At 39.3% G+C, this 14,638-nt stretch overlaps 1 protein-coding gene across 5 annotated transcripts in view; it reads right to left on the bottom strand.

Moving 5' to 3' along the window:
- Positions 1-14,620, bottom strand: part of usp8 (ubiquitin specific peptidase 8) — a 28,521-nt gene extending 13,901 nt beyond the window's left edge. For 2 of the 5 annotated variants that reach the window (XM_062963566.1, XM_062963570.1), the window contains exons 1-6: positions 14,401-14,618; positions 5,389-5,564; positions 4,203-4,347; positions 2,898-2,983; positions 2,303-2,453; positions 55-106 (exon numbers count right to left, since the gene is read on the bottom strand). In XM_062963566.1, the coding sequence (XP_062819636.1) occupies positions 55-106; positions 2,303-2,453; positions 2,898-2,983; positions 4,203-4,347; positions 5,389-5,492 (538 nt within the window). In that variant the 5' untranslated portion in view covers positions 5,493-5,564; positions 14,401-14,618. Of the gene's footprint in view, positions 1-54; positions 107-2,302; positions 2,454-2,897; positions 2,984-4,202; positions 4,348-5,388; positions 5,565-8,063; positions 8,190-10,800; positions 10,941-14,400 lie in introns of those variants that run through there. The other 3 variants (XM_062963568.1, XM_062963569.1, XM_062963567.1) reach the window with 3 other exon arrangements.
- Between the last annotated feature and the right edge of the window lie 18 nt (positions 14,621-14,638).

Below are 14,638 nucleotides of genomic sequence, written 5' to 3'. Positions count from 1 at the left end.
GTGGCCTTAACTACTGAGATAAGATCGACAGATGATGGAGAGATGTTAACTTACCACTTTCAGGCAGATCTTTTCTTTCAGTTGAACTCTTCCTCTCACCATTGACCTATAATATTTTTAACACGGGTAAGTTTTGAAGCACTGATCTTATAAAACTGTCAACACAGAATCAAACAAAGGCAGGAACAGAAAAGGATATAGAGCAGTTTCTTCTTAATCAGGATCTTTGAATATTATTGGCAAATCACAACACTAACTTCTTCCATCGCTGATCTGACTATGCTTTGATTACAATAACTAATTCATGAACAAAAATGGAAGAAAATAATCTTCAAAATAAAAAATGATATTCCTGCACAGAGCAATCCTCCACGATGTTCTACTTTATTGCTATATCATGGCTTGAGGTGGCCAGGGCTCTCAAGGCTATGCCAGTGAAGCATAAACATTGAGCAAAGCCCCAGTAGTCAGAACTAGCTAAAAAGAGAAAAATGTGTCCTCTAATGGTTGACCGTGAAACTGCAAACGGGACACGGTAACTATGAGGACAACGAAAGTGTGAAATACAGTAAAACCCCGCTCGTTCGAGCCCCGCTCGTTCGAGCCTCCGTGCAATCTGAGCAGGTGAACGGGGAGGGCCGCAAAGGCCCTCCCCATTCACCTGCTCACTGGCGTGCGTGTTGCTAGGTAGATAGCAAGCTACCTAGCAACATGCACGGGGCGCTCGCCCCTTGGGAGGTGGCCCCTGTGTGTTGCTAGGTAGATAGTAAGCTACCTAGCAACACGCAGGGATCACCTCCCAAGGGGCGAGCGCCCCATGCGTGTTGCTAGGTAGCTTGCTTTCTACCTAGCAACACGCACGTCCGACTCCTTCGCCACGCCGGGCACCAGTGTTGCCGGGCCCGGCGTGACAAAGGAGCCGAGGCACGGGCAGGCAGGTGGGTGAACGGGGAGGGCTTTTGCGGCCCTCCCCCTTCACCCACTCAATGGAGGTCTCCCCTCCGCTGGAAGGCAGCATGGATCCGGAGGGGCGCAAACTCCTCCGGATTCATGCTGCCTCCCAATGGAGAGGCCTGGTAATCTGAGTCATCCGGTTGACCGAGCTTAGGTCCGCCTGTTTGACCCGGACTACCGGTGTTCTACTGTAGTTGCAATCCTGTGTAATACAGGGAAATTTACTAGTAATACATATTCAAAATCTGATTTAAATTATTCTGAGTACAAATTGTGGATTCTTTCTTTTACTTCTTTTGTTATTCAGAGCTGCTTCAGTATGTCTCTGTGCTACTACAGTTTGAATTAACTGAATTAAACTCTTGACATAGGAAAAGCAGAATCCTGCCTTAGTAATAACAGCATTTGATGACTAGCTATGCAGTCTTTTCCAGCATTGCGCTTTCATGGCAACCTAATGCAAAGAATGACTCAACATAAAGATATTCAATACAGCAAATCCACTATTTTAACTGGCATTTGGGGTGCATTTTTAAAAGGCCATTTATCTTTTACCTGAGAGAACACATCTATTAAAATCTCTAGATTCTCCAAGGTGACTCAAAGGTCCATAGAATCACCCTGGAGGACCAAGAGTTTCCTAGAGAAAACATATGACTCAAATCCACAAAAACTTCACCCACAAATGTGGATGGCTGGGTGTACGAAAGTCAACAACAGATTCAAGTTGGGTCAAAAATATTTGTGCTAGCAATGTAAGAAAATGCCTCAGATCAGATTTCTTAACATAATAATTACAAGATCTGTGGTGATCTTTTAGGGAGTGAGAAGCAGGATTTAAAACTTAGAATTATTAAGAGCTGTCTGGTTATTTATTTTGTGTCAAAAGCATTGCATAATAAATAAATTTAAAAGTGATAAAATAAAGGAATCACAAACAGCTAAATAGTTTTGGACCAAAAGCGGGCAACAGCAATAGCATTGTCCGTAGCTTTAAACAACTCCTCCTCCGTGCATGAGGCAGGGCATTGTGGGCAAGCATACATATGAGGAGTTGTTTGTTCAGCTCCACAGTCACACAAGGTGGAAGATTCCTTCAGGTAGTGCCACTGTCTGGTTATATTGTATAACTGTCTGGTTATATTGTATAGCATCTATTGTATAGTGTCAAGCATTCTGACAGGCTTAAATAAACAGAAAGAGGGTAACTAAAGTAACTGCAATGTTTCTTCTAACAAGGCAAAATAAATTATTTTACATCCCAAAAGGAAGACACATTACTAAAAACTTGAGTAGACTTCTATGAAGTTTTTAAAACTAAAAATTGCACAAGAACTGTCTTAATTACTATTTGATTTTTTCCTTTAGGATCTGATGAAATTTCTGAAGATGTTTTTGATAAAGCCTTTGCATCATCTTTTGATTCTTGTTTTTTCAGCTGTTGCTCTTCCAATCTTTCCCTTTCTTCCAGTTTCTTCCGCACTTCTGCCTCTTCATACCTGGTTAAAAATAAAGATATTTTTGTTTTAGAAGTGAATTTACTCACTGCCAATATTGTAGGATCTTGTTAATCATTATTTTTAAAATATAAACAAATATATATACATATATGTATCAGTTGCTGTTACTCAACTTATTTACTTATAAAGATTTAATTAGTAAAGGGAAGTAAGAGTTAAGCCAGTAGTTAATTTAAAGTTCTGCTACCATTACCAAAAGTAAGTGTTTTTTTTAAAGAAGAGAAGTACCATACTATTGCCAATAGAGAAGCTATCATCATATTTTTAATTATGGCAACAACACTGTGAAATAACAGGTGATAATTCTGAGTTTCTCATTTTACAGAAGCTCCAGCAGAAATAATGCAGCTATGATGAAACATATGACAGAAGATATAAAAATTCCAAGAACACATATTTGCTTTTGACACTTTTTAAACATACCTAAGTTTAAGACTTTCTGAAAGCCTTTCAGCCTCTTCGATAGCTTTTTTAACATTGGTAGGTCCAAGTAGGGAATGAAAGTAATCCTGAAATTATAAGAAGCATCAAACCATGTAATAATACTGTCCGTTTTATACAGAGAACATTTACTGGTATCATTACGATAATAATAATAATTTATTTATATAGAATCATAGAGTTGGAAGAGACCTCATGGGCCATCTAGTCCAACCCCCTGCCACGAAGCAGGAAAATCGCATTCAAAGCACCCCTGACAGATGTCTATCCAGCCTCTGCTTAAAAGCCTCCAAAGAAGGAGCCCACCATCTCCTCGAAGGGACTTGGGGCGGTTCACAAAAGCACTCCAAGTGTAACAAATATAAAATACAACAATACACGAGAATATAAAACAACGGCAATGTAAGTTAACATGACAAATTTACCTAAAACTTCAAATAAACCCTTTTGATTTAAAATACCGTAAAACGCAGCAGTGGCTGTGGATATAAGGTAGGCTGTATTCAAGCAATCAAAGTGAAACGAGTCACCTCGAAATTAACAGTTTAGATTCTAATCATAGTCATTACCACTTTAACACTGCTTTATAGATGAAAGCTGCAGCCTCAATCTGAAGTGTTTGCTCTCATGAGCTTTTCTTTCTGAACTGACTCATTTCTAAGACTACAGCCTTGTTTTCAACTTGCTCTCAAATCTTTCCCTAGCGCGGGAGTAGACAACAATAATTCCACGGGCATCACCAATAATAAGCCATCATTGCAATAATCCAGGTTGCTAAGTATTGAGTTCAAATCTTGCCACAACAGGGTTGTTGTGTGTTTTTCGGGCTGTATGGCCATGTTCCAGATGTATTCTATCCTGATGTTTCGCCCACATCTATGGCAGGCATCCTCGGAGCTTGTGAAGTATATACCTCACAACCTCTGAGGATGCCTGCCACAGATGTGGGCGAAAGATCAGGATAGAATACATCTGGAACATGGCCATACAGCCTGAAAAACACACAACAACCCTGTGATTCCAGCCATGAAAGCCTTGGCGCAATAGTTTCTCTGGAGAAAGTAGGTTTACCTTTTGTATAGATGAGAATTGGCTCCATTTACTTTTGTGGTACAAAAGAAATTTAAAAGGGAAGGAAGACATTTTCAGTAAAGGAGATTTTTATGAAATATAAGCCCTATTCACTTTACTTATACTTCATTTAATTTTTTTAGTTCTACCTCAAACTGTAAGGTATGTATTAAGAATCTAAAAATTCAGTAAATAAATTGGTAACTGCATACATACTTGTTGTTGTTTGAAATCGGGCCTCTTTTTAATAAGATTATACACGGTCACATACTTCATGTAAAGTACATAGGCTTTCTCTTCATCTCTATCCAAACGGCATTCTTCAGCTGCTTTGAAGATCTTAAGAGCACTCTGTACATAACTTTAAATTAAAGCAAAAAATTAAAAATCACTTAAATACTTAAACCTATGGCTTGTATAAAGCAAATGGTTCCATCTATATTAAAATATGGTCTCTATGCAAATCACTCACATCTGAGGTGTTCATTCTCGAGTAAGTATATATAGGGTTGTAATCTATGAACAGCATTTTAAAAATAAAATAGTCTGCTTTCTACAAGACTCTTCATGTTTAACAAGGGAAGAAAGGTTACTTAACTGATTGGGCAATTAAGTAACAATAAAAACTAGCCTAGAAATTGTATAAATTCAACATTATTCTCCAAATTATATAATGTATGCTGAACACATGCTATATCACTCCCTTCTTTCAAAAAGCTCAAAATTACTAATAAAAAGATGTATTTCTATTGGGATGTCTCTACATTTGATAGGGAAGTAGTCAGCTTGAGTTATCTGGGCAATATTACAGGAAACAGTATCTGCTGAAAATCTATATATATAAAAGAGTGATGGCATCACGGCGACCCACAAAACAACAAAACTACAGGCCCCCCAACCTCGAAATTTGACAACACAACCCATCATCCACGCCTCTAGGTTGATACAACAAAAAGAAAAGAAAAATAAAGTCCTAATTAGAGAGAGAGGAATAATTGCTTTTATCCAATTGCTGCCAGTTAGAAGGCTAAGCTCCTCCAACTTGGTCTCCTAGCAACCCAATAAAAAATAATAAAAAACACTAAAAAATTGATACAATAAAAATACTATAATAACAGAAAATAACTAAAAATAATACAAGAAAATAATAAAATATAATAAATAAAAATATAACTTACAATAAAATTAATTTAAAAATGCAAATAAAATCAAATAAAAATTACACAACAATTTTTAACCAATACCACCACCACTTTGCCACAGCAACGCGTGGCCGGGCACAGCTAGTATAATCTAATTAAAAGAATTCTGATCACTACTGAAGTCTGTGTACCAAAAAAGCAGTGATACTATACTTAAAAAAATATGAGATAATAGTGTCTAAGTCAGCAATTATGCATACCTCTTAGTACTGGTTTTCTCAGGTTTTATTTCTGTCTTTTTGTTAAGATCTTTCAATGAAGTGCACAGATATAGGTCTTTAGGTACAGATGCCACAGCAGGCATCTTAATATAGAGATATGTCTTCTCAAAAGGATTCAAGAAGGCTTTATGTTATTGCTCAATACTCCTGGTTTACTGAAAAAGAAAATATTTAAAATAGGTGTTCAAAGAAAGTTGACACATCTTCATCAATATTTGAATGTTTGATCATGCAAACACTGACAATGTAAGTATGGCAGCCAATAGCCTAAACAGCCAAAAAGTCACATATACTTAATGGTGTATAGCAAGAGAAATCGTGTTCAAATCCCTTTCTCAAATTTGTCATTTTCATTTTCCCAGCATGAGCTATTATGTATGTTGCAATAATTATCTTTGAGTACTGAAATGTGAGAAACAATGAATTAGCAGGAAATACCATGTAATAATACACTGTTTTCTACAAGCCCCAGTGTGAAGATACATTACATATCACTCCACCAATACACATGTGTTTCTTGTTCACTTTGTCTCTTACATCTGTTTTCTTCCACACCATGGATTACTAGTTTTTAAAAAGCCACTGCTGTATCCTAGAAACTTTGAGACTTTTCTAAATATATCTTCAAGGTTCAACATGTTATGTAATTTTTCTCTTCATCACCTTGACAGCAGCCAGTTATTAGTTTTTTTCCTTGACATTAGAATGGAGTACTGATATACAGTAATTAGAATATCAATACAGATTCTACCTTTGGCTGTGGGAAAACACTGGACCCTATCAATAAAAGAGGCTGGAATTTTTCTCTGGTTTGTACCATCTGATGCATCACTTACCACCAATAAAGTTTATCTTACAGAAGGCATCCTCAAATTGCAGCAGCTGTTTGGACCTCCAATTCCCAGAATTCCATTGAAAACACTGGCTAGGGTTTCTGGGGGTTGGGGCCCCCCGGGAGAGCCACAGTTTGAGGATGCCTATCTTACAGCAATAATATGTCAGTGTTTGGCATCAGGCAAACTCTTGGGGAGAACTGGAATTGCACCCAATTCCAGCACTGGACACATGCGCACTAGCACTAATTCAGGGACCACGTATTTGAGATGCACGGAAATAAATGACTCAGATAACCAGCATAGTTAAAATTAAAATTACATAATTTGAAAGCTTCCTCAAATAGCTAATTGAGCCATTCCTATCATATGAAGTAAAACGACAGTTTAAAGGGAAAAATTGCAGACTTAGTTGCCTTTCACAAGATGTAAACTATAATGCTGACTATTATAAATAGGACCACTTTTATATTATTGTTTCCTCTTTTACTGATAGATAACCTCCAGCATGAATTTCTAATTCACAATTTACTTAATTTGCTGGGTAAGACAAATACTTTAATGAACTTTTGAAATCTAATAGCTCAAATTTTTCTCAATCCAAGTGGTTGGAGGTTGACTCAAATAATCTGAATACCTTTATTTCAATGCCTTTCATTTCTTTCAATAGATATTCACTTAGAATCATAGAATAGTAGAGTTGGAGGAGACCTCAAGGGCCATCCATTCCAACCCCCTGCCAAGTAGCAAGGGGTTGGACTTAAGCTTCTAATCAAATATTAACCAGATTTTTATCCACAGGGTATATAGGCAAGCTTTCAGATCTTGATATAAGATGTTTTACAAATTGGCCAACACTGCAACTCCTGAAATATAATGGATTACAGTATTTAATTAGCTCCTCTATTTCTCAATTATAGACTTCCATGTTTACTACGGATATGAGTAAGCAATGTTTGGGCTCATCCTACTGCTGCCTGTCTGCATTCTTAATGCATTTGCCTCAGCTGTCCTACTATACGTTAACCACAATATAGTCCAGGCATGAGATGAAAAGAAAATGTTATCAGTGCTTCCCCCTTCACCTACAAATATTTTACATACCATTATGTAACTTTTTAAGATTTGCAACAAACATTTTCACAAACAAACAAGGACTAAAAGTTTTTCCAAGTCCAATTTGTCTATATATATCGGGTATGACCATGACAGTCACACAAATATGCATACAGTGGGCCTTTGTTATCCACTGGGGTTTGGTGCCAGTACTATGACCATCTTCCCTCACCAGATCCTGGGATACCAAAACCCATAGATGTTCAGTCTCATTAAATACAATGATGTAGTAAAAGGATGGCAAAGTTTGCTTTCTGGAATTAAAAAAATAATAAATACACTTTTTCTTGAGTGGAATTGCACACACGCTTGAAAAGTGCACTTATTCCTGAATAACATCTCAACCTAGGCCATATAATAGATAAACAAAAACTGAAAAATCCAAACTCAAAATCAATAGGACTTTGGCAACCGCCTTTGATGGATTATTGGCTTTTCTTATCTGAAGTATTTATAGGGTTACAGACTCAAATATTTGAATGTTCTTACTATGAGCTACACTTGTTAAAATATATTTCTGTCTAATATGGATCCCACAGAACTGAAAAACACAAGTATTCATAATTCAAAGCCACTAATCCCAATACTTCCCATCACTGTCGTGAACATCTGAAATTCTGACCAGTTCCTGATAAGTTACTACAGAGACTCTAACAACATAGTACTATTGCTGTATTACTAAAGCATGTGAAATTTTCAAAGTACCATATAAAGATGATAGAATTCAGTCCCTCTCTTGGCAGACTTATTGCTTAAGTATGCAAAATGTCATTGCATCGAATTATTGATGTTCTCCCACAAGCCAAATCTTACTTTTTGGTTCCAGTGTACCTGAAGTGACATAACAAAATAGCATAATGATTTCTAGTACAAGAGGATTCTAAGTGGCTTACAAAAAATGTTGAAAGCCTGCAATTATCTTGGCTCAAAATGCTTATTTGTATGTCACACTGACTGAATCTTTTAAACAATCACTGCAAAACATCTTGATATATACTGCAGTGAAGTTGGCCAAGTTAAAAGATGGATACTTAACACTCTGATTATATTATTGGAGATATAAACAACATTAGAAATTCTCATGGCCAATTCTCTGCTTTTGGGACCCCCCAGGGGCTGCTCAAAGTGGCCCATTTGAGGACTACCACTTTCACAATCCTTTACCACTGGGACTGATGGAACTGCAGACAAAAATATCTAGAAAATCGAATATTCTTGACTCTGGTTTAAAGTCAGGGATACTTCTATAACTTCACAAACCACACCTCTGCTGCGTGACAACGCAGCACCAAGCCTCCTTCACTGAAAACTCTGTGGCTGGATCTATACTGCCCTATATCCTAGGATTTCATCTCAAATTGTCTGATTACCCCAGATTATCTGGCAGTGTAGACTCATATAACCCAGTTCAAAGCAGATAATCTGGGATCAGAACCTGGATACAGGGCAGTCTAAATCCAGCCTGTAATAACAATATAGAAAGATGTCAAAGGCTTTCATAGCCGGAATCACTGGGTTGCTGTGAGTTTTCCGGGCTGTATGGCCATGCTCCAGAAGTATTCTCTGCTGACGTTTCGCCCACATCTATGACAGGCACCCTCAGAGGTTATGAAATCTGTTGGAAACTAGGCAAGTGGAGTTTATATATCTGTGGAATGTTCAGGGTGGGAGAAAAAACTCTTGTCTGCCTGAGGCAGGTGTGAATGTTTCAGTTGGCCACCTTGATTAGCCATTCAATGCCACAAATATATAAACTCCACTTGCCTAGTTTCCAGCAAACCTCACAACCTCTGAAGATGCCTGCCATAGATGTGGGCGAAACGTCAAGAGAGAATGCTTCTGGAACTTGGCCACACAGCCTGGAAAACTCACAGCAACTAAATCCAGAAAGTCTTGCTTGAATACTTTGTGGCGTAATTACTTAACTGTAGTCGCTTACGTTAATCCAAAACCCACTGACATCGTACAGTGTGACAAGTGAAAACCACATTCAAATGATAAACCGTCTCTTCCCATTTTGAATTTCCATAATTTTTCCTTATGTAGATAGCCACCAATTAGAATTTCCAAATGTGACCTATTATTACAAGTACATGCCATGGGATTCAACCCAACCTATAAGCGTGCTTAACTCTGGAAACTGGGACTGTGTCCGTTCACAGCAATTCTACAGTGTAGACCAGGCATGGGCAAACTTGGGCCCCCCAGGTGCTTTGGACTTCAAATCCCACAGTTCCTAACAGCTTCGGGTCCTGTCCTTTCTCCCCAGAATAATAGAATCATAGAGTTGGAAGAGATCTCATGGGCCATCCAGTCCAACCCCCGACAGGAAGCAGGAAATCGCATTCAAAGCACCCCCAACAGATGGCCATCCAGCCTCTGCTTAAAAGCCTCCAAAGAAGGAGCCTCCACCACACTCTGCGACAGAGAGTTCCACTGTCGAACAGCCCTCACAGCGAGGAAGTTCTTCCTAATGTTCAGGTGGAATCTCCTTTCCTGTAATTTAAAGCCATCGTTCTGCGTCTCCAGAGCAGTAGAAAACAAGCTTGCTCCCCCCTCTCTATGACTTCCCCTAATACATGGCCCTCATCATGTCTCTTCTCAGCCTTCCCTTCTGCACTTTCAGGGAAAAGGAATGGGCCTGGAGCTTAGGAATTGTGGGAGTTGAAGTCCAAAACACCTGGAGGGAGAGCCCAAGTTTGCTGGTGCCTGGTGTAAACACACTTGAAGTTATTATATTAGCAGTATTATATTATAATATATTATATTATATTGCAGTAGAGTCTCGCTTATCCAACATAAACAGGCCGGGAGAATGTTGGATAAGTGAATATGTTGGATAATAAGGAGAGATTAAGGAAAAGCCTATTAAACATCAAATTAGGTTATGATTTTACAAATTAAGCACCAAAACATCATGTTATACAAGAAATTTGACAGAAAAAGCAGTTCAATACGCAGTAATGTTATGTTGTAATTACTGTATTTAAGAATTTAGCACCAAAATATCACGATATATTGAAAAAATTGACTACAAAAATGGCTTGGATAATCCAGAAGTTTGGATAAGCGAGGCTTGGATAAGTGAGATTCTACTGTATATCCTCGTACTGATTTCTTCCACTTATGAAGTGACTCCAAACTGCCCTTGAAACTCAAGCTCCAGTGGGACAAGTTAGTTTTGAAATCACCTTGAACCTAAGTCACACCGTGGAATAAATGCAGTTTGATACCCTTTTAACTGCCATATGGAATCTTGGGAAGAGTTTCAAGTGAGCCCACTGCACTGGGCCGTGGCAGTTAAAGGGGTTTCGAACTGCGCTCATTCTAAAGCAGTAAAATCCTGAGGGAACGAGGCCCAAACCCTCCCCGGCTCCCCTCAGGCGCAGAGAAGGCCTAGCTGGGTGGAGGCAGGCCTCTCACCCTGGTGAAGAGGACTCACCGCCCCGGCCTCGCTGTCCTTCCCTCCGGGTCTAGGCCCATCTCCCGGCACCGAGGCGGCTGAGGAAGCGAGCCCGAGCTGCCGTCGACGCTCGTTGGCCGAGGAGGAACTGAGGGGCGGGGAGACGGGCCTTCCGCGAAAGGGGCTGGGCCGCCGGAAGTGTCCGAGGCCGGAGATGGATGAGGTGGCCGTGGCGCGCCTGAAGAGAAACCGAGGGGCCCGCGCTCCCCGAAGGACCTTGACGGGAAGCAGCCGACTCAGCAAGCAACACACTGCGGGGGAGCTCTTTAAGTGTTTTGGACTTCGAATCCCAGAAGGCCGTGCGAGCTTGTCCAATGGAGAGGAATCTTGGGAAATGGAGTCCAAAACAGATGTTTGGAAATTGGAATTCGATACCACTTTGAATTGTCATGCTGCAGAATGCTATACATCAGGCATGGGCAAACTTGGGCCCTCCGGGTGTTTTGGACTTCAAATTCCCACAATTCTTAACAGTAGGCTGTTAGGAATTGTGGGAGTTGAAGTCCAAAATACCTGGAAGGCCCAAGTTTGCCCATGCCTACTATAGATGTAGTTTCAGGCCCTTCTACACTGCCCTTTATCCCAGGATCTGATCCCAGATTAAAGGTAAAGGTTTCCCCTGCCATTAAGTCCAGTCGTGTCCAACTCTAGGGGTTGGTGCTCATCTCCATTTCTAAGCCGAAGAGCCAGCGTTGTCTGTAGACGCCTCCTAGGTCATATGGCTGGCATGACTGTATGGAATGTCGTTACCTTTCCACCGGAGCGGTACCTATTGATCTACTTCTTGAAAACCTGGCTCTTTACTCAGGCCTTTAGATAGATTGCTCATCCCCATAGCAATCTATCTGTGACCAGTTTGCACTTTTTACCTTTGTCAACTTGATATAGACACAGGGTCTATTCCCATCCCAATTTGCACTTCCAAGAATTTGCAGCACTTTATCAGTCACCTCATGTTTACAATATTTATATGGTGCACCTTACCAGTCTACTTTTACAACCTCTCCGTTTTAATCCATGTTTTTATTAGTTCTTGTCATTTGTTTTTATTGGCTAATGTTTAAATTTTTATAATTGTGCATGTTTTTTGTCTATTGTTGTGTTTTATATTGCTATTGTTTTTATTCGGGCTTGGCCCCATGTAAGCCGCCCTGAGTCCCCTTTGGGGAGATAGAGGTGGGGTATAAAAATAAAGTTATTATTATTATTATTACTCACATTTGCTTGTTTTTGAACTGCTAGGTTTATTTTATTTATTACAACATTTCTATCCTGCCCTTTTCCCTCCCGAGGGGGGACTCAGGGCAGTTTACAACCAATATAAACAGAATATATAAAAACAATTACAATACAACAATAATAATAATTAAAATTACATTAAGTTAAAACATCCATATAAATATATATTCAGAGGTATAATTGAGTCACAATCCAAGTCTGTCAGTTCTTTATCATGAGTTCACAATAATTAATGCTGCATCTATCTCTCAAAAGCCTGGTCCCATAACTAAGTCAAAAGCTTGGCCTAACAGCGGGAGCCCACCCCGCTCCCCGGATTTGAACCACCAACCTTTTGGTCAGCAAGTTAAGCAGCTCAGTGGTTTAACCTGCTGCACCAGATTACGTTTTAAAGAGGAATACAAGTCCCCACTGCCAGATAATTTAGGATAAACAGATAATCTGGGATCAGATCCTGGCATATAGGGGTTGTGTGGAAGGGCCCTTGGCCCACATTATCTGCTTTCAATTGGATTATATGGCAGTGTGGATTCAGATAACCCAGGGCCCTTCTACATAGCCACATAACCAAACTAAAACTATTGTCTGCATTTTAAAAGTATTATAGAGAATTAAGGCTGCCCATATGCTGACTGATGCAGTGGGTCCTTGGTATCTGCTGAGATTTAGTTCCGGGTCTCCCGTGGACACTGAAATCCATGCATATTCAAGTGACATTATATACTGTGATGTAAAATGTCTCTTATATACAACGGCAAAATCAAATTTTGCTTTTTGGAAATTTTAGGTTGGAGGTGTTGTTAAGTTGTGTATAATAGAATTTGTGAGTATGGAGGGCCGGCTCATGAACTATTAGTACAAGTTACTAATAACAAGTCAGCCCTCCACATGTCCGAGTTTCACTTTTGCAGATGTGATTATTTACAAACTTGATTAATATGTTTTCTCTAGGGGCCCTTCAACACAGCCCTATAACCCAGAATATCAAGGCAAAAAATCCCACAATATCTGCTTTGAACTGAGTCCACACTGCCATAGATTCCAGTTCGAAGCAGATAATGTGGGATTTCCTGCCTTGATGTTCTGGGTCATATGGCTGTGTGGAAGGGCCCCAAGTTGAAAGGCGCTTCTGTGCCCTTTCACACAACCATATAACCCAGAATATCAAGGCAGAATAACCCACAATACCTGCTTTCAACTGGAATATGAGTCCACACTGCCATATATCCCAGTTCAAAGCAGATAATCTGGGACTTTATTCGGATGTGTGGAAGAGGCCTATGTCTCTCTGGGGGCCCTTCCACACAGCCATATAATCCAGAATATCAAAGCAGAAAATCCCACATTATCTGCTTTGAATTGGAATATATCTGCTTTGACTTGGTCCCTTCCACACAGCTGAATAAAACCCCACATTATCTGCTTTGAATTGGAATATGTACAGTAGAGCCTCACATATCCAACATTCTGGATTATCCAACGCATTTTTGTAGTCAATTTTCAAAACATCATGATATTTTGGTGCTAAATTCGTAAATACAGCAATTACTACATAGCATTACTGCATATTGAACTACTTTTTCTGTCAAATTTGTTGTATAACATGATGTTTTGGTGCTTAATTTGTAAAATCATAACCTAATTTGATGTTTTAATAGGCTTTTTCTTAATGCCTCCTTATTATCCAACATATTCACTTATCCAACGTTCTGCCGGCCCGTTTATGTTGGATAAGTGTGGATTCAGATATCCCAGTTCAAAGCAGATCTTGTGGGATTTTCTGCCTTGATGTTCTGGGTTATCTGGCTGTGTGGAAGGGTCCTTGGATAACTCAAGTCAAAGTAGATATTGTGGGATTTTCTGCCTTGATCTTCTAGGTTATATAGCTGTGTAGAAGAGCCCCCCCTCTCTCTCCCTCTGAGGCTGAACTCCCTCCCCCTTTTTTTTTCCAAGCCAAACAATATCCAGCTTTATTAAAGGTACTTTTCATAAAACGATCAATCAATGGTATTAAGGCAGGACATGGGCTACAATCTGCAATGTTTTACAAGTCCCAACTCCCCTTCTTCTTGGACTACCAAAATGTAAACTTACTATATAAAACCCAATGAAGAATCTTCAATTTGTACTTGGAACAGGGAAAGTTTAGAGTGAGGGTGGACACTTTTCACATTTAAGTATGTTGTTTAACAACTTTTCACAAGCCTACCCTGACTTTTAGAGGAAAACAAAACTGATTTTTGTTTTATTGACTTTATTGATTTCTCAAATGGTTAAACATTTAAATTTCCCAAAATGCCTGTGTCTTGAGGAGGAGGAAAATTTTAAAATTCTGCTTACCGTGTTCATTCTTTGCACATTGTCATTTGCTTTGTATGTATCGCTCCTCAGAATGGCATAGGGATCTTTACTTGCTTTCTTAAATCAAGCCAATCTTATAATGTCAGGCAGTCCAGATCTCTGGTGTCAAATACTAAGGAAGGGAAGATGGCTCATAAATGAGCAGCATTTCTTTTTTTATAGTGTTGAATCTTCAGATTAAGAATTCTGCAACTCCCTCCCTTTCAAGGCGGGAAAA

Source organism: Anolis carolinensis, unplaced genomic scaffold (genome assembly GCF_035594765.1).
Source record: "Anolis carolinensis isolate JA03-04 unplaced genomic scaffold, rAnoCar3.1.pri scaffold_11, whole genome shotgun sequence".
NCBI lineage: Eukaryota > Metazoa > Chordata > Lepidosauria > Squamata > Dactyloidae > Anolis > Anolis carolinensis.
Note: the sequence above shows the minus strand (reverse complement) of the source record. Positions and strands in the feature narration are given on the sequence as shown.